General features: G+C 38.5%; 2 protein-coding genes across 6 annotated transcripts in view; both read left to right on the top strand.

Annotated features, from left to right (window-relative positions):
- Window positions 1-2178: 2178 nt before the first annotated feature.
- On the top strand, window positions 2179-12503 carry ZNF770 (zinc finger protein 770). Of its 3 annotated transcripts, XM_086749482.1 has the most exons (3): window positions 2179-5503; window positions 10092-10214; window positions 10603-12503. In XM_086749482.1, exon 3 carries the CDS (start codon window positions 10645-10647, stop codon window positions 12409-12411), a length of 1767 nt encoding a protein of 588 aa, XP_086605608.1. In that variant the 5' UTR covers window positions 2179-5503; window positions 10092-10214; window positions 10603-10644; the 3' UTR covers window positions 12412-12503. The 3 variants fall into 3 exon arrangements, with proteins under 3 accessions (XP_086605608.1, XP_086605606.1, XP_086605607.1); XM_086749480.1 differs by having other exon boundaries at window positions 10092-12503; XM_086749481.1 differs by lacking the exon at window positions 2179-5503 and adding an exon at window positions 5691-5723 and having other exon boundaries at window positions 10092-12503.
- A 10910-nt stretch (window positions 12504-23413) lies between these two features.
- Window positions 23414-26187, top strand: part of AQR (aquarius intron-binding spliceosomal factor) — a 54964-nt gene continuing 52190 nt past the window's right edge. For all 3 annotated transcript variants that reach the window (XR_015258628.1, XM_086748321.1, XM_086748320.1), the window contains exons 1-3: window positions 23414-23543; window positions 24408-24464; window positions 25661-25701. Coding sequence is in view for 2 of the 3 variants with exons in the window: in XM_086748321.1 (XP_086604447.1) it covers window positions 23466-23543; window positions 24408-24464; window positions 25661-25701 (176 nt within the window). In the remaining variant the exon portion in view is untranslated. The remainder of the gene's footprint in view (window positions 23544-24407; window positions 24465-25660; window positions 25702-26187) is intronic.

Raw genomic sequence — 26187 nt, 5'->3', positions numbered from 1 at the left:
TACACATATTGATAAGATCACCACTAAGTCTTCTCTTCCTGAGGCTAAACAGCCCCAGCTCTCTCAGCCTCTCCACATATAACAGATGCTCCTTAATCATCTTAGTGGCTTTTTGCTGGACTCATTCCAGTATGTCCATCTCTCCTCTTGTACTGGGGAGCCCAGAACTGGACACAGTACTAAGGAGATGTTTGTAAGGAATTCATTTCTATTTGACTTATCAGTAATTTTCAGCTCCGCTCCTGAATACGTACATCTACCTTGGCATGACACTGCGCAGGTGAATGTTTCAGTGTTGTAAGGGACGCTTTATCACTCAGGGGCCGCCTGGGCTAGCAAATGGCACTGAATGCGCAAAGTCAGAAACAAAAGCTTACATATTATACACACCACATGCAATTTTATATTGAATTTAAATTTTTCACTTCTAAACCATCAGAAGTTCATTTTAAATTGAAACTAATGAATCCAAAGAAAGGAGGTGAAAAGAAGGGAAATTTTCTATGGAGTGTGTCTGTGGTGGCACCTTGGGACTGGGCCGGTCAGGCAGTCCCTGGCCACACCTGGGCCATCTGCCACCTGAAGGGTGTACCAGAATGACTCGGCACCAGTTGTGGCCAGAATGGAAAATACTGACCAAATACAATCATCTCAGGATCCTATAAACAGCAATCCAAAGAGAGATCCAAAGCAAGATCCAAAGCGAGCCCCTTTGGGCTCTCCAGGACTGCAGTGGGCTGTGTGGCTCAGCATCTCCCCCTGAGCTGGGTCACCACTCAGGGTAGGTTTTGCCAGGACTGTAAAACCATCTGGTGACGATTTCACCAGGACCCACTCGAAAGTCTAACTTTGCGAGGTGTGAGACCATCTGTTGATGAACACCGGCACATAAAAGTAAGTAATTCACAAAACTCACGAAAAGGGAAATTTTAATCATAGGTGAACATCTGTGTGTGTGTATGTGCAATGTGACTGAGAACTGTTTGTCTGTCTGTCTGTGTGTGTGTGATGGGATTGAGGACACCCTGCTGTAAGTCTCTGGTGAACCCTGCCGTTCTCGAATCTTTAACTAAGCCCCTATTTTGATTGTAACGAATTCCATTGAATTGTTCTGTTAAATTGGCTGATGATTAAGTGTTATTAAGAATTACACAATCTAATTTTGTGATCTGTCTCAAAATATTAATAAATCCTAAATTGCTGCTAAGTCAAAGCTGTGTAAAAAATCATATTTGCAACAAACTGGTGTAGCTGGCAGAATAGTCTGGGACTAGGACTGGATCCAGCCACACCTAAGCTCCTCTCTGAGGAGTTTCAAAAGCAAGGGGGCCCTTTCCGAACCTCTGACCCAAGGGGAGGGTCCCCCTGACAGTTTTGTCTGACCCTCTCCCCTGTACAGTAAATAACCCAGTGTACCTTGCCATGGAATCTTGTTAAACCACTGTCACATGTATCTTAAACTTTGTTAATTCACTCTTTATATCAATGAAGTTTATTTCTGCTTCTCTCTTACGAGTTAAGTGCATCACTCCATCTGCAACAATGTGAATCTGTAGATTAATTAATACATTGATTCCATCTGAAAGCCTGCATGTACCTGTCTGCCCACTGAGATACACACTGTGCAATCAGCGGTAATTTAAAAATCAATTGCTCTTCTGTAGTAATTAAGTTTCTCCATTTAAACAGATATAATTGATAGAGCCTGCAACTAATTTCAAAGCAGGGAATCTAAAGGGATTCTAGAGATCAAGGGCTGTGAGCCAGCAATTCGTGGGGTTTTTTTTGTTTTTTTTTTCTTCCTCAACAAATGAACATCTAAATAAACAGCAAGGTGTATCAGTTTTAAATACACTATATCAGATATGAAATTTATCTTGAAATATACTGCTAGACAAAGCAAAATATATTGCTAGACAATGCCAAAAAAATTAATGGAAGTGATTGTAGTTAGGCGCAACTATATCTTAACGGTATTGAAATACAGTTATTCTTACATTTCACAGAACTAAATGTGTTACCTATAAAATTTCATCATATTCTCTTAACATTTCTCTTTTTTGAGATGATGCTCTAACTTTTTACAAGTCTAGTTGAATAAGGTTTACTTTTCTCAAAAATGTCATTAAAAGTTGCTTCTTGGCTTGTACATACAGAGAGAATTTATTGAGCTTTTGCCACACATAGTACTGAATCAAAGATGATGCTTGCATGTGTAGAATACATATTTCTGAAATTCATTAAACAACTACCTCCCCTCAAGGCAATTCATTGTTATGCAGCAGAACCTTTAAAATTGTCTATTTAGGGGAAAAAAAATGGCAGAAAATAGGACAAGACAAAAAGAGGGAAACCTAAAACTAGCATGAAATGCGTATTCACAGTTTTAAAAGTCTTTGCAATTTACTTCAGCCCTGAGGTGGCATTAATTGACACATTAGCAAGTTATATACTGTGTTATGTGCCTGTTTAGCCTAGAATTCAATAAAAGTAACACCAGGGAAATCGCTGTAACACATTGCGTATACAGCATGTGTTTAATGTATGGAACACCTTACGAAAGCCGACACAACTTTAATGATGATGCGTTGCAGTTAACTCACAGACAGCTCCTGCAACTCATGCAATCGAATTGCCAACTGTCAGTTTGCTGAGGCATCGTTACAATATTTTAAGGCAAAATCTTATTATTGCTAAAAATTAAACAGAATTGAAATTTGTTTGAACAAAGTCTGATTTTCCATATCAATATACTACAGCGTACACCCATGAAACCGCTCATTTTTTGATAACGTTAAAACTAAGATGTTAACACCTACTCCAAACAGTGTGCCTTCTACAAGAAGGGTAGTAATACGCATTTAGAATAGTGGGGTAAAAGGTTTGCATAGCTTATGTTGTTGTAGCAAGTGGGAAATGAAGTTTTCTTTCACAAATGAAGAGACAATTCAGCATTTCAGGATCTTGAAATTCAGTTCCAGTCTTGTCCAATTTTTCTTTAAGGAAAGTTTAGGAATTCCTCCATTGTTTATTTTTTATATTTTCTTTTCTTTGGAAAAATGAATTTAAAAAAAGAATCTTATAGATAACACTATAGCTATCACTAGAGCCAGATCTGTTTAACCTCTCGAGTGCCAAGCCAGATAACATGCAGATTGTTTCAGTATGCTCCTTTTTTTATTTATCTATTAAATAGAACTTAATCTAGATAAATAAAACAAGGCTAATGGGTACACTCAAACACGCATGTTCTGCACATTCTCCATCTGTAGGGAATTGTTACAGAAATGTTAAGATGGAGGATGAATAGCAATAACAGAGTGTGGAAGCAGCAGAGGGAAAAAACAACTGGAGAACAGTTAAAGAATGGCATGGATTCAAAACACCCCGATTAGCAGGTCATCAGGATCCTAGCACATATCTACCTACAGCTTAGCAGGACACCCAGATGAGGAGGTAAAGGGCAGTAAAATCCCAATGTAGATCCCAATGACTTGCCAGTGGGGGCCAGTGAAAATAATTACTGTCAGGTTGGTCCAAAACCAAGATATGGGATGAAGGTGTAAGTGAATGACTGAAATCAGTTTAGATTTAAAATAAAATCATTTTCCACCCCAGGAGGTCTTGCATTGTTGCTACAATGTTGCAACACTATTTCCTACAAACCGTGCATATTTTATTCCTTAGCATCATAAAAGCAAATAATCAATTCCCTGTGTTTGCAGGGTTTTCTACAAAACCATATTGAATGAATTCACCTGTTTTATTATACTTGGGCTGTAAGACTGAATTTAGTAGTTTTGGATTACACTCTCTGCTAACTCCCAGAACTGTACAAGCAGATCCTCAGCTGGTATACATTGCTACAGCTTCATTAAAATCAAGAGAGCTACAACAATCAACACCAGCTGTGGATCTGCTACATTAATTTGTTATTAGGCACAAGCAGAACTCAGCTTCTTTCATTCTCATCTCAGGACAGACCAGAGGTTTCATGAAGAACAAACTGCTAAGATTGGATATACTTTAAAATGAAATGGATGCTTTAAGAAGAAAAAAAGATCTATAATCAGGTGATCTGCAATTATAAAATTATTAATTAATTTTCTGAATAGCTTTATAAGATGTATGTGGCAAATATTATGCACTGTCTATAGCTGGGAAATTTGACATCTAGAAGGCTAAGTGACTTGCCTGTGGTCATACGGTGTTTCCAAGCTTTCAGCTACAGGCTGTCCCAATCCCTATTTTAACTGCAAGGCTTGGCTGTCTTTCAACGAGGTTAAAAATTATTGTGTGCTATTGAAGTACTGATCATCACTACTTAACCTGTTTCTTTGAGCATTTAACTGCAAATAAACTTCGTCCTGTAGTGTTAAAATTTGGCTTATGTGTTGTAAAGTAGGTCAGACATTATTTAGCACCATTAGTGATGAGATGGATTTGTTCTCTAATGGTGCTAAACTAAGAAGCAGTGATTGTTCTACAGACAGTTGTTTCTAGAGATCAAGAAATATATCTCGAGGACAGTCCTGCAGAGATACCGGGGCCTGCAAAATTATCATATGCTTCGGCCTGTAAATGCTGACAACTTCTCTTTCATTAGCGTATACAAAATTCATGAGTAACCTTGTGGCTATACACACACACACACAAAAAGTTACCTATTAATCAATAGTGAGAGAGAGGTGATTGGGTGTATCTTCTGATTATCAACCTCTACCTTTAGTAACTGTTTAATCAGCTGGCATCACGCTGCAATGGCTTGTGCTACATAAACTATGCATCAGTGAAAGATGGCCAATTCCCAGGTTGTTTCATGCTTTGAAAAAAGCCTTTCAAAGGCTTTCCCAGCCTTTTAGCCCGCAGGATTTGGCCTGATGGTGCGTTTATCACACAGCAGGGTAACCCTGCCAGCATGCTGTAGTTGTAAACCCTACAACCACTGGGAATCCGTTATTTGCTTTTAAGATGCTGAGGTAGAAAACGTGTCCTATTGGTAGGGGATAACATGCCTTCAAGAATTCATCAGCAGAGACGGGGCGTTTTCTGCCCGGGCAGAAATAAAGACGAGTGCCGCCTCCCCCGGCCCCAGCCCCGGCCTGGCCCCACCCCAGCGCGGCGCCTCAGGGCGGCGGGAGGCGGGGCCGGCTTTTGCGGAGGAACGGAAAACTCCGGCCCGCGTTTCCCGCCGTCTCGGTGCCATCCGCCGGGGAAGACTTTAGGAGGCAGCAACGCCGGGGAAATGAGGAAGGTGGAGGTGTGGTAGCTGTGTCTTTAGGTTGTTCCTTTCTTCGCCCCCAGTCCTCGCTTGCCGCCGTTCCCCGAGGCCAGCGGTCAGCGCCGCCGCAGGCTCCGTGCCAGGCCGTGCCCGCCTCGCCGGCGGGCGAGAGCAGCCCTGTGCGCCAGGAGGGCCGCAGGCCGGGGCGGCCCAGGCAAGGGAGCCCGCCTAGCCTGCGGGAAAGCCGCCCGCGGTTGTGTGCCTGTTCCCGGTCAGCTTTCTGTAAGAACCGCCTCCCTGATTGCGTTTAACTTTTTAACTTAAGTGTGTCCTGCTGTGGGCGGGTGTGGAGGAGGGAATGTGGTCCTGGTCGCCTCGGGCTCCTTCAGCAGAACTTAGGTTTGTTCTTACACCAGCCCGGGCTCACCGTCATGCATCTCTTATTTTGTTTTCCTGCAGAAGATGCTTTGAAAAACACACGGAAAATAGGAGAGAACGAGAGGTGTTAGCTTTGAGGAGCTGTAATGCGTGATGCTGATTTCTATATAGTTACAGGTGAAGGTTACTTTTCTGGTGAAATTTGTGCCCTCATCACAGCAATCTAATATTTGCCGTAGAGAAAGCTGGTGAGGAGATCCAGCGTGCAATGTGTCTGTCGTAGTGCTCAGACTCCTCTCTGTGCATGTTGTGTGTTTCCTAAATCAGCAGCTGGACTTCTGCGTGTCTGTTTTGTAGTTAAAGTTACAAGAGGTATCTTATATTTCTCAACACATTTATAATTAACTTTCTTGTAATTGTAATTCTTACAATTTTCTGCAAAGCCATAAGCATTAGCTTATCTCAGGGGTCTGAGGATATACTAATAACAACGTGGAAGAATCCTTCAGTGGCAAATATATTGAATTTTCCATTCTTAAATGGTTTGTTTTGAATTATATTAATCAGCCATAGGAAAACAAGCCAGAATATTCATCTTGCATAGGGTCAACAATACGAGTGTGGGAATTTGAGAGATGCTTGCAAAATCTTTTTTGGAGGCCTCCAATGTGTGAGGCAGAGCAATCTCCCCATACAACTTTTTTGCTCATTAAGAAAAATTTTGCAACTATAAGGACTATAATGTGCTTGAATCCTGTCTGCTAGAACTTTAAAAAATTTCTAGTCACAACTATAAATGGCTTAGGGAACAGCTTATTTCTGTTTTCTTTAAAGCTGACTTATGTTTGGTTTTGTTTTGGAGTTTTTTGTTCTTTTTAATAAAGTCTTCTCTAGTTTAAGTTAAACGTTCTCAGTTACTCTAGTCTTTTCCTGCATGTTATGCGTTTAAGCTCTGATCATTCTTGATCCGCTTCTCTGGACTCATTCCAGTTAGTTCATATACTTGACTCAATTTGAAGGGCAGTATTCAAAACTAGATAAAGTATTGCAGCTGAATTCTAAATAGTAGTGAGCAGTATGGAAGATTTATGTGCTATCAAAACTTTACTCTTTTTATGCATCCTGGTATGGATGGCGTGCTGTTAGCATATTCAGCTTCTGTTCCAACTTAGAGTCCAGGTCTTTTCTGCACAACTGTAACCTAGTAAGTTCTTCCCCTTCCAGCTGATTATTCCTGCCTAAATAAGCCTTGCTTTATTTTCCTATTAAAGTTCCCTTCCCATTTTGTTTTTACCTTCTCTGATTAGTAACGACTGGATGAGAATTCAGAATTTTTCTGTCATCCTATTTTCATTTTGTTGCAGCTTGCTGCCATCTGTAATAGTAATAAACATAATATTTACTTAATCATTAAATAATACTAGACTTAGGAGGGTCCTCTGTGGACCTTCAGTGGCCTACATTACTTCTTGGCTCTATTTTTCTGCATGATCTTGCAGCCAAGATCAAAAGTGTCATTTTAATATTAAACTAGACCTATGCCACAACCTAAATCCTTATCACATAGGGAAGTACATTTTCTGACTCTAATTAGGACAAGCCTGTGTACTTCCAAGGCTGGCAGGAGGAGACAATATTCCAAGCTTGTCATTTGCTTTTTGATCTTTAGCAGCAGTGTGTTTATTTCTTATATGTGCAAGGCACAGAGCACCCTGAAATAGATGTGGAGAGGTCTGTCTTTAGTAAATAGGATTTGAAAATATATTTGGGCCACACAGTAATACCCATCTTGGCTCCTTTCTCCTTCCCCTACATCCCCTAAGTTTACCCCATCTAAGCCTTTAGTCTTTCACAGGGCAAGAAGACCACAGCAAGAAACTCTGCTCTGTTTTTGACACCTTGTACTACAGAGCATTTTCCTCATTCATCAGATAGAATCTTTAAATATTTATAAGCTAAATACAAAATCCCTTGTGTAATATGCCAGAGCTGTCTCTTACTTCGGACTTTTTTTTCTTTGCATGTCACAATACTGTTTGAGCACTTTCCTGATATGTAAATTAGATCCGATGACAGTATGTTAACTAAAATTCATCAGGCCTTACAGTTCTTTCTCAGGAGGTTTTCTTTCCCAGCTAATGGAGGCTGCCTTGAGCTGTACAGAAACTTCCAGCATAGCAGAGAAGCTTTTCTCCGTTGCTCAGCATACCTGTCTCAAGCTTCACAGTAGCACAAACTAGAAAGCATCTGGTGTCACCCACTTACTCTGTCTAAACTCCCTGCCTTCACATGATGTGACAACAACTGGGAGGAAAAGGGGTTTTCCTAAGAGTGTTGTGTTTCCTTGCGTCTTCAAAAGAAGACTGAAACTGAGTAGCTGTTAAAATTCTACAGGAAAAGTTGACTTTCTCAAATGCTTCATAGCATTGATAAGTGCTATCCAGAATGATTTCAGTGAGATTGGGTAACTCCTCAGTGTAGCAACAACTGCATCTAAGGTGTACATCCAAAAGCTATTTAATAAGGCCCACAATTATATAGGAACATATCTGTTAGGGGTGGAACAGTCCTACTAGATGACCAAGTTTATTTCCATTAACCTTAAGAAAAATCTTGATTCGCTGGATATTTTCAATCTTTTGTGCATATGCCTTGACTCTGATTGTAACTTACTTTAAACTGCAGTAGGCTTTTATTCTTTGCAATGACTTTGAATGGACTTTTCAGATATTTCTGTATTTTTAAAAACTAGGGACATTAACTCTGTGAAGAGACAAGGCTTTTAGAGACACTGAATAAATGCCTTTTTTTTTTTTATTTATTCTGCTGGTATGTAGAAAGAATGTACAACTTGAGAGTTGTTGTATCAAAATACTACAAATTATACTTAGTAGAAATGTATTGTGTATCTCAAAGTTATTACAAGTCCTAACTATTATGCTGTTGCTTTAAAGTTTGCTCCTTCTATCCCTTTTATTTTTTGTAAGGGGATATAGGTAATACTACAGAGGTATTTTTATTCTCTTGTTCTTACTGCTCTTGTGGACTGGAATACTTAATCTATCTAGATGCTGCAATTTAGGAAGGATGTGACCAATTGAAATTAGTCCAGAGATGATTAAAAAGACTAATCAGTTCCTTTGTTTTCTGTTTTTAAGTGGACCAAAAAGCAATACTTGGAAAAAACAGGATTTTCCTAGTTTGTTTTTTTTTTTTTTTAAAAAAAAAAAATAGGAGAAAGGAGACTTTGAATACATAAAGTTGTGACAGAGAACACTTTAACACTTTAAAGTTATTTTCTAGGTTCATGATGGAAGGACAATGAAAATAACTTTGTAGTAAAGAAAGGCTCAGCTGAGTGCCAGGAAAAGCTTTGTCAGAGAGTGATGCATTGGAGTGGGAACCCTGCTGAGGTTAAGGAACCTCCTTCAGCAGAAGTTAAGACCACTTTGGACGCTGTCTAGATGTGACTTGGCTTCACAATGGAAGGCTTGCACTAAATGGTTGCTTGAGGTCCTTTCTAGCTGTTTCTGTGAATATTTTAATAACTTTTCATGCAGTCGGGTACTTGCAAAGTTGTTTCTTGTTTGCAAGTCATTATGCCTTAGCTGAGACACAGTAGCTTGCCCAAGTGTGTTTAATCTATTGAAAGTTCAAGGGAAATTAAAACTATTTCATTATTTTAGTTTAGACTAAAATATTAATTATGATGAATTACGATAATGACCTCTATATGTATGATGACTTCAGAGTATATGCATGGTGGGGTGTCACCACCCTGATATTCTGGCTCTGTGGTGAGACAGTGAATGTAGCCTATGCTCATACTTGTTTTGGGGAGTATTCTCATTCTCGTTGTAGCTTGTGGTTGGTGTGTTGGTTTTGCTGACTGGTTCTGGTGTTTGCCATTTTGAGATAAAGCAAAAATCATTACGCTACTGTTTCTTCTGGATACAGTTGATAAGATACAGAAACGTGAATAGTAACTTGCTAGTTTTTACTTCTCACTAACACTGCATTCACTTAATTTTTATTTCTGAAGCCCAAGAATCTGTACTACTTCTCTCTCTCATCTCATAAGTATTATATCTGGGAGTTAGAATTACTGCTGTAGGGGAGAAATTTATTACAGTAAATTTTGTGGTTTTGTTTTTAAGAATGTTTTATTTGTATATAACCTAAATATTGTAATGTGTCTGAACTGTATATTGTTTGGAAGTAACATGCAGGACTACACAATATCTCTGTTACGGCACAGATGACTTAAACTTCTTTGTTTCTTCTAGAAAGTAGTCTAGTTTTCCTGTAAACTAGTTTTTCCATCATGTAACATACAGAGTAATCACTCATTTATGAGGAAAGCATTTTAAGCTAAGTTAAATCTAGACTATTCCAATCTAGATGCTTTTGGTCTCTACATAGAAAATGAGATAATTTTAGGCAATTATGTATTAATATAGGCTAAAATAATACTATCTCTCTCTTATTTTAGGGACCTGTGGGATTTAAGAATATCTCTCCTAAGAAAATTTGCTGCTTCTACAGCCCTCCATCTTAGTGTGCAATTGATGATTTCACTTGAAATACCTGTCTGAAGGAACTAACAGTAGGCAAGGTGTAACTGCTTTTTAAAAATGTTGAAAGTTCAGCAGTGTGTAACAACTGACAGGATACCCAAGAAAAAGCCATATATTTGTGACATTTGCTATAAACAGTTTGAAACACCGTCAAAATTAGCTAGGCATTATCTGATACATACTGGTCAAAAGCCATTTGAATGTCATGTATGTCGTAAAACATTTAGGCAGTTAGTCCACCTGGAGAGGCATCAGTTAACCCATAATCTGCCTTTTAAGTGTATTGTTTGCCATAGAAACTTCAAAAACTTAATCACTTTCTTAAAGCATCAGCAGCTTCATAATGAAAATTATCAAAATGATACCGAGCAAGGAGAAAACTCTATGAATTTTGAGCAAGACAGGGTCACCTATGGCATATTTCAGTGTTCTACGTGCTGGAAATCTTTTACAACTGAAGAGAGGTGGATGCTGCATCGGTGCCTGAAGGCTGATCATCTACGTGGTGCCAGTAGGAGAAAGAAAACGCACGCTTGTGAATCGTGTAACAAGGCATTTCCGTCAAGATCTAAGCTAGAAAGACACTTTCTTATTCACACTGGCCAGAAACCTTTTAAGTGTTCTTCATGCGATAAATCTTTCAGACAGTCAACACACTTGAAAATCCATCAGCTCACACACACAGAAGAAAGGCCTTTTCAGTGCTGCTTTTGTCAGAAGGGGTTTAAAATACAGAGCAAACTCATGAAGCACAAACAGCTCCATGCCAGAAATAAGACATTTTCCAATATTTTATACAAAGCAAAGACTCTTAAACATCCCAGACCACAGAAACTGTTGGAAGGAAATGGGGATAGTTTTGCGAATGCTGATGCTTACGAGTCACAGGAGGATGACCCACATGATGTTCACTCAATTTATATTGTGCCCTTTCAGTGTCCAGCATGTGACCAGTGTTTTGAAACGAAGCAGGTTCTAAACTTGCACAAATGTTGTAATCTGAAAGATGGCAAAAGTTCAAATAATGGTACAACAGCATGCAGCCACACAGTCAGCATGAAAAATAAGATCCTGATGAAGTTGAAGCATACTGGAGGAAAGGCAACAGATTTTTCTCTGACTGACAGAAAAATAATAAAATCAGGTCACTTTAAAAGTCCTGACCTGGTTGCAGCTGGAGATCAGCATTCTGATCAGCATGCTTCCACTAAATCTTTCAAGGATTGCCACAGCAAGCTTGACAGGCATGAGGCACTTAGTAATCGGATGAAAAGAGTGTTTGCTGTGCCATTACCTCAGCAAGAGCACCCGCAACCTCACGACAGTGGAATTAATTTAAAAGGTACGCTTAGTGGCGAAAGCATGTTAAACATCGATGATTCACTGCATCATAAAGATGGTGCTTTTCATGGTTCATCAGATGGTGGTTTATTTGATAATCCAGAAGTACTTGACTGTGCTTTTCCAGCTTCTGCTAAAAATATACATAACAAACACAAAGTGTGTAAATGTGACAGATGTGAAAAAATCTTTCCGTCTTCATCTAAACTTCAAATACATTATCTTATACACACAGGACAGAAGCCCTTTGGCTGTAATGTGTGTGGGAAAACATTTAGACAGTCAGCTCACTTAAAAAGACATCAGCTTACCCACACTGAAAAGAGAGCCTACAGAAGCCCTGTTTGCCAGGTAGAATTTGAAAACCCAAACAAACTTTTCAATCAGGGAGATCACACTGAATTTAAGTCTTCTCAGCCTGTGGGTTATTCTAAAACACCTTCACAGGTATCTGGTTTCCAAGAATTGGAGCCGATTCAGTCACACCAAGCAGCTGAAATCAAAGTTGAAATCGAATCAGGGGACTTTGTTCTTGGCACCAGCAGTAGAAACGCATGTCCGTATTTGTGTAGTAAATTGCTGGAACCAGAGCAAAGCGGTTACAACAATTGCCATGATTCTTCTGAAGGTACTAAAAAAAATGAAGTTGTTAACAAATTGTATCAATGCAGTATCTGCTATAAAACTTTTAAATCGCTTTCTAAGCTTGAAAGACATTACCAAATGCATGCTGGACAGAAGCCATTTGAATGTTTAGTTTGTGGTAAAAATTTCAGACAGGCCTCACATTTGAAAAGACATCACCTTATTCACTTCAGAGAGCTCAAACTCAATCCCACTGAGCAACAATCTGAGAATATATTGTTTTTATCAAAACTGGATAATGCCCTATGAAATTATATATAAACATTTTGGGTGCATAATTATTAAAAGGCTTATGTTAGACCAAACAATTGACTAAAGAGGATTATCTTTTTCTGTTATGAAGATAACCTGGTAAAGAGTTAATTTACTGTCTTCAGAACTGTCTGCTTGATATAATTTGTGAGAAGATGTTTAAAATTTTAAAAATTGCAACAGAAAAGCCACTTTACATTTATTTTCCTAAATTAATTTATAAATACACATTCTTACTGTATTAACAGTATTGCAGCAATCTGCAGTGCTTCATGAATCAGATATCTTTTATAAGTTATACCTTTTCCTGTATAGTATTTTATGACATTATGCTGTCCAGTGATAACTATCAGCAAAGTAAAGATAAAAAGGTGATTTCCAGAATATGGAAAAAAGAGTCATTTTACTTTCTTCTGGGTCCCTATATGTTGCCAACAAAGGACACTCCCTCTACTTGTGTCATACTTTTATCTAAAAATAACCTTTTTTTTTTTTTTTTTTTTAAAGACACAAAAAATGAAAGTAGAAAAAGGAAAAAAAGTTTAAAGAGGAGAAAATGGTGGTGTGACATTATAGAACAGTTAATAGAAAAAAATTCACTGCTTTGTAATGTTCTTGGAGATCTATAGATGAGGAAGTAGATATTTTCCCTTTTTATGATAAAATATAAATAGACAATGCTAAAATAGCAGGGTTTATAATCCATTAATCAATTTCACCACTTCGTTATCTCAACTTCTTTGTATGTCCCTTGCCTCTTCTAGCTTTTTTGGCCAATTAATACAATACTGAACTATTTTTCTGCAAGCAAAGAGGACAAGAAATTATTGATGTCACAAACGGGCTTTCTATCTGTTCCAGTCTCCTTTCTTTCTGGAGCACATATTGCAACAGTAAAAGGAATGTTCTCTAGGATGTGGTAAATTAGATGTGCAGTTTTGTAGGGAATTCCAGTTCTTGTTACATTAAATGTAAGAGACTGAAAATTACTTTTATCTCAAATTAAGTAATTCAAATTTTGTATTAATAGAATCTGTAGTTATACTGTCTGGTAAGTAGAGAGCTTTGCCCATTGTGCCTGTGGGGCGGGCAAAAAGTATCACTGCAGTGGAGCTTTTTTCATTATGAACAAGAATGAAGTTTGTTTCGGGGTTATTCTGGTTGATTTGTGTGGGTTTTTTTTTTTGTTTTTTTTTTTTTTTTGTTTGTTTTTTTGTTTTTTTTTTTGTTTTGTTTTTTTTTTCCCCTCTGCAAAAACTACCTTTTAGGATATTTTCCTTTGTTACGCAACTTCTGAATAGTTCAAATCTGAAGTTTAAATCCTATTTTTAAATTAACATATCTGTAAGATAAGTGGCTTTCTTCTCACTATTTAAGTAGATCCATATTTATTTAAATAAAACGGTTTTGATTTTTTTTTTTTTTTTTTACTTTTTGAAGTGATTTATCTAGGTTGTGCTGTGGTATAAGCCTTGTAGTATTTGTTATAAATTAAGTGAAGTTTAAAGGGGGTTTTTATTTTATTTTCATACATGTTATTCTTTCCCATTTTCAGAGAGAATAAAACCAGGAAAGATACTCAGAAACAGTCTGTAGTTACTATGATTTTTGTATGACAGACAAATTCAGTATGTTAATAATGACTATAGTTATATATTGAGATTTTTTTTCTCCCTATGTGAATTGTTTTATATTGAAAGACAATACTGTATAAAATGCTTTGTAAGTAAATTGTAGAGCTCTTTTAAAATACTTATAATAAACTATTTTATTTATATTGTACTTTTATTGTATACTTTATGTGCATATCAGGGTTTTGAAAATACATAATGTTCAATATGCAGAAAAGTTTAAGACTACGTATCAAAATAACCAACTTTGCATGTTAGAACAATACGTTTTGTTTCAGATTGTTTTTGTAATAAAATAGAACTATGTTTAAATATAATAAGGTCTTTCTTAAGGAGTCACAGTAGTTTTAAAAAATGCTATGTTTGTGAGTAATGTTTAGAGAACACTAAACTTGGTATGTTTTGAGAATATCAATTTGAGTAACATGAGGGGAAGGTAATATGAAAAACTGCTTTTTAGGGATGAATAGACATATGTGGGAAGCGTTACTGTCTGATTAATTTGGAAACTAATTTAATCTTTGGGCTCTATGGGATTTCAGAAGGGCACTAAGGGCTACTTTGTTTATCTGACTCTCCACCCCGTGATGAAAAGTTTTGTGTCAGTATAAATTCCTAATTTTAGGGGAATTATAGCATTAACTAGCTAGAAGGGGGTAAAGTGGTTTCTAAGAGTCAGGAGAAAAAAAAATCTATGGCAGAAATCCTGTCTCTTTTGACGTTAACAGCAAAATTCTCCAAGTACCTTTGAGAATTTGAGTTAGAATGGTTTTCCCAGTAACACTAACACTTTGTGTTGTTCATTAGTATGCTAGTCATATTCCATAATGCTTCAAGGCAAGTTCAAGCCATCAGTCTTTGAAGTATCTTTGGTGGCAGAAACATTGCCTGTTGTTTTGTTAGAATGAGTTGATGGCTAATAGTAATAATCTCATACTACTGAAGTAGTGGATTTGTTAAAGGCTATATGCAGAACTAAAGCTTATTGTAAACAGGAATACAGTGGGTCTTTCTGTGTTAATACTGAGCTCTCCGCAACGAGAAATTCTCAAACTACGTGGATTCAGCATTGAGGTAGTTCTGTGTTGATTAAAAGAAGGGCCAAATATTTTAAAACAAGCAGAAGAAGGTAAAAGGTATTTTTTTTTTTAAAAGAGAAAATAAGGTTTGCAATACTAAATTCACTGGAACTGAAGTACTAACTGATCATATAATCCATTTCCTATCTAAGAAATATGGCTATGGAAACTTTAAAACACTTACAATTTTGATTGCTGTGCTATCCTTGCAATGTTTGCAGAAAGTCAAAACTTGCAAATTATATATAAGTATTCCTACATATGTCTAAAGAAAAATTCAAAAAGAAAAAAAAAAGCCATCATAAACCACAGAAAAACTGTTTAGTCACTTTTGTAGCTGCTTCTCACTGCGTGTTTGGTTTCTCACTTGTCCGTGATCTGCTCTCACTATTTAACCTAGAGTCAACAAAAAAGTTAGTGAGGCAAATGGAAGACAGACGCAAAAGAAACTTAAGTTAATAAGACCTTAGGGTTCAAATTGAGATACTAGATCTAACATTTAGTTTTCCTGGCTGCCTTCTGGTATAAATGTAAAACTCTGAAAGTCATAATCTCGCAACAGTAGCTCCCTTGAGTAACACTTATCTAAGTACAGTTGGATGACTCTTAAATCAATGAAGACTATGGATTCTGTCCTTCTAATGACCCCTTATAATAATGTTGAAAATGCCTAGATATCCTAAATAACTAAAGGGGTCACGGTTCATATTCCTAGCACAAGGTTTTGTGGATTTTTCAAGTGCAAGTTTTAACTTAATAGCCTAGTTTTATGGTCTGATGGCTATGGATGAGATGTGTCTGAGAGGCAGTTATCATAAGGAAAAATGAAATTGCAGAAGTGAGTTTTCTATGCTCTCATATACCTTATTTTCTCCAGGTTGAGCAAATTAATTGTACTTCTTCATATAATGACTAGTTCTGTCAAGCAGCTTTTAAACAGCATCTTTTTTAGCATCTGTTAAAAAAATGAATATTCAAAGTCCATGCAAGAGAAGGAGAAATCAGCCTTATGCCAACAAAATCACTCACAAGTAGAATTTACGATTTCCTTGTTCAGAAACTGACATTCTAACATGAAAGTGTTGTTATGTCTGCCCTGAGTTATCACAAGTCTTTAGATATTGTTTTACTTGTGTACTCTGCCTCTCCAATTTCTGGCTGCTTCCTGGATATGCTAATGTGTGACTTGATTCTGCTATACGTAGTTTGGATATGTGCCTGAAATTTTTCCTCTTCACTGTAATCCCTCCAGTGTCCCTGGTCCCAATTTGTATGGATCTGTGAAACCCCGTATATGACTTAGGGAAAGTCATGGACCTGGTTGTTGCGTGTGCGCTGCCATGGCATGCAAAATGGTGCCTGAGGATGTGAGCACATGAGCTGCGTGAGAAGCTGACTGGCGATGATGCAGACTGTGGCTCACCATTCTCCACTGAAAGTGGTCTGGGTATGTAGGGTAGTAACAGCATATGGAAAGGGTGGCTATCCAGCTTTGCCTATGGCTGCTTCACTGGAATGTGCCTTGCTGACATAATGAAGGAGGGGAATACGGAAATTTGTGTGGCTGCTGCTATATAAAAAAGTAAAATTCTATTTCAAAGCTAAAGAAACCAACTCTTCATGCTGTCTCCCATTTGTACTGTTAATGCCCTGCACTGAATTTCTGTTGGCATCAAGGAAATCACTGTCTTCATAGTATGCACATTTGTGTTATTTTATTTGTGCATTTTTTTTAAAGAGGATAAATTTTAATGCTTAGGATGTGTTTGCAAAAGTAGCTTACTGAGCTACAGAAACACAGATGATTTCCTCAGTTTCTGGTTTACTTTGATTCCAAGAGGATCCTGAAGATAGAGCTGAGGAGAGAGATTCCCGTTAGTGACAATGCAGTCCTACTAAACTGAGTAGAAATCTGCTAAGCCATCTAGATGCCTGAAGTCTCTCAGTCAATTTGAGGATAATTTTTAATATCGAAACATGTTATGATTTTTTTATGACACTGAGAGCAACCTTGGATTAGCATCTTGGCACCCTCGTTTGCCGTAGTGCACTTTTATCTTGTGTTTTATACTTTGTGTCTTAAGCATAGCAGGTACTTGGGTAGTGAGAATAACTGTAAGAATTCCCTCAGCCATCAAATAGTGTGTCTGATGCTAGTGCAGTTAGCAGAGGAAAAATGTCCATTTGCCAATAAGCTAAAATGATTTGTTGTGTAATATTTTAGTTTGTATCACAGTAGAAGAGTTTTTTTCTGTAAAAGAAATTATTAAAAGTTTATAAATTATTTTTCAGTATTACACCAGTGCGAATTTTGCTGTTTTCAGTAGGTATTCTGTTTTATTGCCATTTTGCTGTCTCTTAAAATCCCGCCATGCTAATGGAAATGTCTACCAAAAGCTTAAAAGATACAGAGAAAGGCAAGGATGAAAGCTTTAGAAGACTGGAGCTAGCTCTCAGCATCTTAGAATTGTTCTCTCTTGATTAAGTTTTATGCTGCATATTAGATATACACATTGCAGACAAAACAAGCATATTTTATATATTGTGAGAAAGGATATGTGATTGGGAGTCTACTTTTACAATGATTCTGCAAATAGATTCAACTTCCCATAGCATTTCTCATGCTGGTACTAGCAGAAAGGAAATTATTTACCTTAGAATCTAGTTGCAGTGATGAAGGCCTCATGTTCTTCCATCAAACAGATTTATCTTACATTAATTTTTTTTTTTTTGCTCAATAGAAATTTTATCACATAACAGCCTCTCACAGGATTTCTAGCAAATATTTCTAGAGCTTTACTGGCCATTGGTCTCTTATGTTCATACCATTGTTCTGCTCCAGTTGGCAGGAACCTAGGTAAAAGTCTCTGAAGAGGATAAGAATAGCCCAGAGTCTGCTCTAACTTGAGCTGTTACCCAAATGTGTGCCCAGCAACGGAAAGCTAAGAGATAAACTCCCGTATTTCCCCACCGCCTTCACTAGAGGCACTGCTTGCTATTCTGGGATATAAAAGCAGCTGGGTTGCTGAATTAACCATATTTTTCCCTAGTCATAAGCTCTGAATTTCCATTGAAGTTACTGTAAGTTTTGCACAAAAATCAAGGGCAGTACATTGGCCAGAACGTGTGCTAAATAAATATTTATACACAAATCAGAATGCTACTGACGGCTTCTTTACACTTTAAAATTCTAAATATTTTAAGAAGCATCTGTTAACTAAACTGAGGCATCATTTTTGAAAGTACCCATATTTACTGAGTGGAAGTACACATATTTACTGAGTGAGTACCCATACTTAATGAGATGACTACAGTGACAAACTCTTGGACTAGAAGAATGCACATAAATACAGTAGTAAAATCAATGTGATGTGATTGAATTAAAACTATAATGAACAGGCTAAACATTTAGTTTATGTGAATATTAACTGCTATGAAGGATAAACTATAACCAAAGTAATAACTCTTGTCACTGTGCCTAAGCTTTTTACATGTTGAAAGGTTCCTCTAATCTTTTTTGAGAAGCTTTTCCAAATTTTATTTATGTGAAAGCAGGTTAAATCAGTATGTTTCTTGTATTGTTTCAACAGGTAAGAGACACAGGAGGTTTCTGGTCTTCTTTGAATAATGTACATATTATGCCATTTCTATGCCATCCATCCCCGCCATCCATCCCCGCCATCCCTTTCAAAAACTTGTTTCCTATAACTTTGCAAGTAATATTTCAAAATGGTGCATATTCATGGTCACTTTCCTTCTTTGGTTAGAAGAAAAGCTGTATGTGCACGTTTGTACATACACATGATGAGTCTTGAAACTCCATGTTTGGAGCTTTCTGTTTCAGAGCTTTTCAGAGGTATGCCTCTCAAAAAAACCGACGTCTTTATGTGTAAAAATCAACAAGCTAGAGAGAGAAGCTGATTTTAAAGAGATGCTGTCTCTGAAGCCTCACAGCCTTGCTTCACAGAAAGCCTACCCAAATACGGCTTAATGTCACTGGGGCTGGGATTCATCTGCCCTAACATAAGGTATCCAGTGTGCAGTTAGGTATTTCCCCAAAGCGAAGCTTATGCATTTAGTATAATGCAATTATATTAGGCCAGATAACAAATTCCCGTACAGCAGTGAGATGCACCCCAGATGATATCTACACCTCCATCCTGAGAAGCACACTTTTATTAACAGGACTTATGTATTTTTGACTTTCTGCATACAGAATATCGCTGACAGAGCAATTGCGGCTCGCTTTTGAAAAAAAAGTAATGTAGAGTTCCCTTGGCCTCTGAGTTATGTACCACAAGGTCCAAGAAACTCTAAGGGTATTCAACATACGTAGAAAAGTCAAGTGCATCCTGGGCTGCATCAAAAGAAGTGTGGCCCAGCAGGTCGAGGGAGGTGATTCTCCCCCTCTACTCTGCCCTGGTGAGACCCCACCTGCAGTACTGCATCCAGCTCTGGAGCCCCCAGCATAAGAAGGATGTGGACCTGTTGGAGTGAGTCCAGAGGAGGGCCATGAAGATGATCAGAGGGCTGGAGCACCTCTCCTATGAGGACAGGCTGAGAGAGTTGGGGCTGTTTAGCCTGGAGAAAAGAAGGCTCCAGGGAGACCTTATAGCGGCCTTCCAGGACCTAAAGGGGGCCCACAGGAAAGATGAAGAGGGACATTTGACAAGGGCATGTAGTGGTAGGACAAGGGATAATGGCTTTAAACTGGAAGAGGGTAGATTTGGATTAGATTTAAGGAAAACATTTTTTTTTTACAATGAGGGTGGTGAAACACTGGAACAGGTTGCCCAGAGAGGTGGTGGATGCCCCATCCCTGGAAACGTTCAAGGCCAGGTTGGATGAGGCTCTGAGCAACCTAATCTGGTTGGAGATGTCCCTTCTTGCAGGGAGGCTGGACTAGATGACCTTTAAAGGTCCCTTCCAACCCAGACTATTCTAGGATTCTATGATTCTAAGTCCCTGTATTTGTGTGAAAGAGAAAACAGTAAAAAGTGAAACAACTTTTACATTTGAAGTACGTAGCTGCTGAATGTAGTTTCACTGAAGACCATAAAACAATAACAAACCTTAAAATCAATTAATGTTAGAAATCCTTGTAGATTAATTGTTTGGAGTTTTCACTGCTAGAATTTAATCATTTCTGTGACTCTAAGTAGAACCTAAAATAATCTAAAAGGTAGACGTGACAGAACATAGAATCAACACCTGCTGATTGCAACTAGATACTTCCTGATCCACTGTATTTGGGAGAGTGTCACAGAGATAAAAGCAATGGCCGGCTTATTGATGATCTCAGCTTGTATAGTTTACAAAGAAGAGGATACAAGCATATTTTTCCTGGCTACAATAATATAGAAGGGCAAGCATCCAAAACAAGAAGCGCTAATTTAGCAAGAAAGCAGCATTGAATATAAATTGACCAGGACTGTATGCAGCCTAGAAATGAATAATAGTCTTGAAAACTGCATCTACTCAAATGTGTGACTTTTTAAATAATACATGTCTTCATGAATGAATTAACAGGTTTTTTTTTTTGAAGAGAGAATATTTAATTTTCTTGATGTGTTCTGTCAATGAGTACAGAAAGATGGAGAGCTTCACAGAAGGCTGTGGGGATGACAAGGTGCAGGGTTTTATTTTTCCCCTGACTACAAAGCAGTTTGGGGTGGAAAGTGATAGACGTGCCTCCACTCTGGGGAAAACTGAGCGTAGTGTTCAAGAGACCAGCCTTAACAGACAGTTGCGAGCTGGGGTGAGAGTCTCAGATGGGGACATAGGTACAACAGTGTGTGTCATGCCTGGTCTCACCGCAACTTCTCTTTAAAGGTTCAGCTGCTCTTGAGGCTTAAAAGCGATATATTTTGCCAAAGCACTAATTTGTACTTACGCTATTCATTTGTAGTCCTACTGTCATAGCACTCTGTAACTAAACAATACCCCTTATAGAGAAATATTTAATGTATTATTTATAGGGACATCTTTGTCACTTTATTTGGCATTGCAACTGAGGGATGTAATCATATTGCCTAACGTTAGGCATCTAATATTAGCTTCCAGTATCAAAAACTCCTTCAGAAAATGAATCAGAGAACTTAAATTAGTTTTTAGTTTTGATTTGCCTTTTAGAAGGACCTCTGTTGCCACCTTGACTGTGGTGAGGTTTAAGACAACAAGCCTCTTCACTGGGACACCCAAATGCCGGAAGTTAGGTAAACACAGATTCCTCCTTGAGCCTTCATAGCTTTGATGCCCTACGGAAATTTGCGGGTTTTGACCCATACCTGATGATCTATCACAAGCAGAGGTCAGAAGGTTTAAGTTAGCCTTGCAAGGTTGTTCTTGTAGAAAATTTACCAAGTCCAAAGTATATTTGCCTGCCTACTTTTTGGCATGGTGGTAATTCCAAAAAAAAGTCACCTTGTATAAACACTTGAGCATGTGATTAGAAAAGAAATCTAAGGTCATCAATTACTGATCCCAAGAAATCATCATAGTGTCTCCTAAGGTCGCATAGTTCTTCTTAAACATAAGTCAAACTTTAGGCTCCCATCTGAAAGCCAATTTCAGAAGGTTTCCTATTTTCAGTCTATATTTACAGGTAATGAACTTAAATTCCTTTGCCCTTTTTTTTGTCACTGATTTGTAGCTTCAATAGTTTCTTCCCTTCCTGTCATTTATGCCTCCAGTCTACTTATGGATAGTAAAAGTACCCTCCTCTTTTTTTTTTTTTTCTTTTTCTTCCCCCAGACTGACAAGCTGTTACATTTCTACTTGTTCTGATACACGCAAGCAGAAGCTATGTATGTTGATTTCTGAGGTGGTCAAATACAGAACAACTTAATTGTAGAAGGTAAGCTGGAGAGGATGCTGTAGGCAGTGTTATCAGCTAAGGTGCAGCAACATGCTAACGTGGCTCAGACAGACAGCTCAGAGCTTAGATAAATTCTACTTCTGTTTTCTACACCTGTCCATGGATGCAAGTGCTAGCAGTTGCACAACTGATGGAGAAAGGGCAGACACCAAAAGGGCTAGTTATATTTGCATAGATTTTGATAAGCCTAAGTCAATTACAAAGCTGCGACCTCTAGGTTGAATAATTTAAACCGAACCGTGTTAATCCGCTGTTTTTTATCACAATTTAATTGTCAGACAGGGTACATCGGCTTAAGTGTATTTTAACTGCTTCGCCTATTTTGAATCAAATACAGGTCTCTCTGAAGGTTTCAATCATTAGACAAGACAATGCTCAGTCCTTGTTACTTAGAGAATTTGTTACTGGTACTTCTGTAACTTTTTTATTTTACATGGTTTTCATACAGAAAACTTAAATTTTCTGGATGATTTAAAGCAAAGGCACACAGTAGGCATATTTATTTGAATGCAGCCATTGTCTGATCCTATTCAAGGTACTGTCATTACGTTTTCCATTCCCATTGTACATTCTAATTCAACTTCAAAAAGAATATTTAGTTTAACTTCTGCTTGAAGAAATGAAATGGAGATCACCTTGATACCAAAACAAAGGAGGTCATATTCAAACAGACTGCAGTGGTGTCTGCCTGGAGGTTTAAAGTGCTCAAGCGGCAGGTGCAGGATGAGCACAGGAATTCTCTGGGGAGCCTCTTAATTTCCTCCTTAATTAATCTGTTTACGAAATAGAGTAAGTTAATTGCAAACCACTCTAAATCATTACCGAACTGCTGACTTCTGTGAGGCTGTAATTTTTCCCTCTTACCTCTGCCTCTCTTCTCTTCCACAGATTTCCCAAATTACAGCGATGCCTACCAGGCAGAGCACGCGGCTCTGCTCAGACCCCGGTGTCGTTTGTTTTACGTTAGTAAGAGCCGGTCTTTTCCACGTCAGATGGACAGAAACCTTGCTCTAAACGATGGAGAAATAACCAGGTAGAAGGAGTCACCCTAAGTGTATTTACGGCGGGTGAAGGGTCAGCGTGGAAGCAACCAGTACCCGCCTCCCTCATCTATCACAGTCTTTTACGGGCTCCTCAACAGCTCCGCGAGGTGCTGCTCGCCAAGGGCGGATGCGGTGCCGTAGGCGGCCGGGCCTAACCAGGGCCTGGCCCCGGGACAGGTATCCACAGCGGCCGCCAACCCGGCCCGCACCGCCCGCCGGGCAGCGGCAGGGAGGGTGCGGCAGGTGGCGCAGCCACCGCCCCTCCCCGCCCCGCGGCCGCTCTAGCGCTCCTCGCCCCGGAAGCGCTCCCGCCTCCGCTGCTCCGTACGCGGAAGTTACTTCAGCTCCGTCTCCGCCGTAGGTGGTGGTGGTGCCCTGGGCCTGGCCCGGGGCGGGAGCAGCGGGGCTGCCCGGCGTCACTATGGCGGCGTCCTCGGCCCCGCCGAAGAAGATCGTGGCGCCCACCGTGTCGCAGATCAACGCGGAGTACGTGACCCAGGTAGGGCCGGCGGGGAAGCGGCCCGCGGGTGTCTCCGGGCGGCCTCTCCCGCGGCCGGGGCCAGGTGCGGGAAAGGCCGTTCCGGCAACGACGGCGCCTCGGTGTTTAAATAGTCTTTGCAGTCCGTGGGTGTTCGGAAACTGGTTCTATTTTGTCGTAAGCGAGGAGAGATTGAATGCCGGTGTTACACGTGTGTGCTCCCTAGGCTTCCAGACTGGAGAGATTTACAAGAGCAGCACTGCAAAATAAATCAAGTTTGTTGTAATACATGGCGATTTGCTGACAGTGTCTTGTACCTGGGTATTTTAAGCGACTATGTATAAGTGTTCACTTTTTGTGCTGTAAATGCTGCTTTTCTTCCTCTTCTACAGCACAAAGAAGATTGATTAAAGCTGGTTAGGAAGCTTTTGCCACCATAGCTCAGGAATTTTGGTGAAGCGATGGCAAATAACCTTAAAATATTAGACCTTTATGTGCAGGATCTAGTTCTTCGTGAAATTCCTCAGTGGGAGAGTAATTGTTCACAGTCCAGGGTTTGCAGTCCCTGAAAGATCATGGTGTATTTTTGAGGGATTTTCTAGAAGTAACTGAGAAAACAAATCATTTCCTATGTAGCAGCCAATGCATCTGAAACTTTTAGAGAATTGCACCTCCATTCGAAAAGATTTAGGCGTAAAACCTGACATGGTTAAAAAGCATTGTTGTTGCAAAATGTAATTTTCTTGCATGTAGTAACTGTAAGCTGAAATTAAGCAAGATACTAGTGAAATGAAGTTTGGGGATGGATGTGTTATGCAGTTATTGTATCAGTACAACTGAAAATGTATATATTTAACCTTTTATTTTTATGTTTCCCCCATACAGTTAGCAAATAAATACTGGGCTCCGCATGTGAAGAAAAAGTTGTCTTTTGATTCAAAGGTAAATACTTATACTAGAATTGTGTTGGGGTATAAAAGAATGAGGATCAACCCTTTTCTGATGTGCCAACCTTCAATGGTGCTTATTTTATAGAAGAGTACTGGAGACTGCATGGAAGGTCAACAGTTACTTAACACACTGTAATTATAAATTGTTTGGTATGTATATGTAGTTTATAAATGTAGGCACTGTGATGAAGGTGTGCTATAGCAGCGTGGTTCTTTTGTGTGCTATTGTTCAGTTTCTTTTGGCCAAGGACTTAGGAGAGTAGAAAATTTTCGAGCGTCTCCTTTGAGGTTAAAAGATGTTTGAGGAGGAGCTACTGTTAGAAATCAAAGAAGGATCAAAGATGCAGGTGTTACTGAACTGTATATTTCTTCCTAAAAGCTTCTTCAGAGAGTTTTGAACAGACAACTTCAGTGCTGCTCTGGTGGATTTGTGTGTTTTGAATGTCTAAAATTTGGCTTGACATGTTTGGTTTTGTGTTGGTTTTCTGTAGTGTGGAGTTCGTAAATATTAGGTTTCTTTCCCTTGTGGATATTTGGCTAAATCACCTTTTCCAACCTCAGTTTACTCACTCGCTTTGTAGTATTTGTGACAGCATTTGTCTGTGACTGTTAGAACTAGGATGTACATAAGAAGCTCAATTGCATCTTTGTGTCATGTGATATCAAAGCGTACCTGTTGCAACAGAGAGCGTAGATTCTTTCATTTCTGTTGCAGAAACTGGGTAAAAGTGATGGATTTTGCTAAATGTCAGTTAAAAGAAATAGTGACAACAGATGACTGAATTGATGCAGACTTGACTCTTGAAGACTGTTCTTTAAATTCAACAGTAAGCTAAAGATTAACAGTAAAAAAGGTTTGCGTATCTGTTGAACTTTACTATAAAAATCAAAGTGAAATGTAGGTTATTCCTTCAGAATAAGGTGAATGAGGGTCCTGTCATTTCTCTGTCATTGTGTGGTTTCCCCTAAATTGATTTACTTTCTTTGTGAGAATGTATGTCTGTGAAGCTTTTGGACTCTTCAGAGCTGAGATGTAATCGTTGTGACATTTTTGATCAAATAGCAGTAAGCAGAGAGTAACTAATTCAGAGTAACTTTGAATGCATAAGATACCCTAATGCGTTTTTAATCACTTTATGAAGTATATAAAATTCTTAACCCTTTTTTTTTTTAATATTTTTCCCATAGGTTATTGAAGATGTATATACAAAAGAAATTGTCAAGTCAAAGTAAGTACCCATGTCACTTTCACTTATAGACAAGCATTTCAATGTTGTCTTGGTTGGTTTTTAATGTTTCGTAGAATATTTTAAAATTCATTAACATGCTGAATGCAGATAAAAATGACTTGTGCATTTGAGTAATTTAATCATTATGGTATTTTAGAGCCTGAATGTGACAAAAAGAAAATTAATGAGCTCATAATCCTTAAATGTGATGGTTGGACATAATATTGTTTAGTTCCTTGATCTGGTAGTCTGTTGTGTATTATGTTTGTTTTGTTGTGATGGTTATAGAAGGCTAGTCCATTCTTTTGTCACTAAGGTATGTAAAGAAAAAAAAAACAAGAAGTTGAGGAGGGTGCTGACTCTAGCTTTTTTTTCTTTCCCTAATTATTGTTACCAAGTTTATAAAGGGCAAGTATCATTTCAATGAATTGTGATGTTAGATGGGGGAGACAAAGAATTCAAGATAAACTGCATTTTACAGCTATG

This window comes from Chlamydotis macqueenii, chromosome 5 (genome assembly GCF_036417535.1).
Source record: "Chlamydotis macqueenii isolate bChlMac1 chromosome 5, bChlMac1.mat, whole genome shotgun sequence".
Taxonomy (NCBI): domain Eukaryota; kingdom Metazoa; phylum Chordata; class Aves; order Otidiformes; family Otididae; genus Chlamydotis; species Chlamydotis macqueenii.
This window is presented reverse-complemented; position numbering and strand designations above follow the sequence as displayed.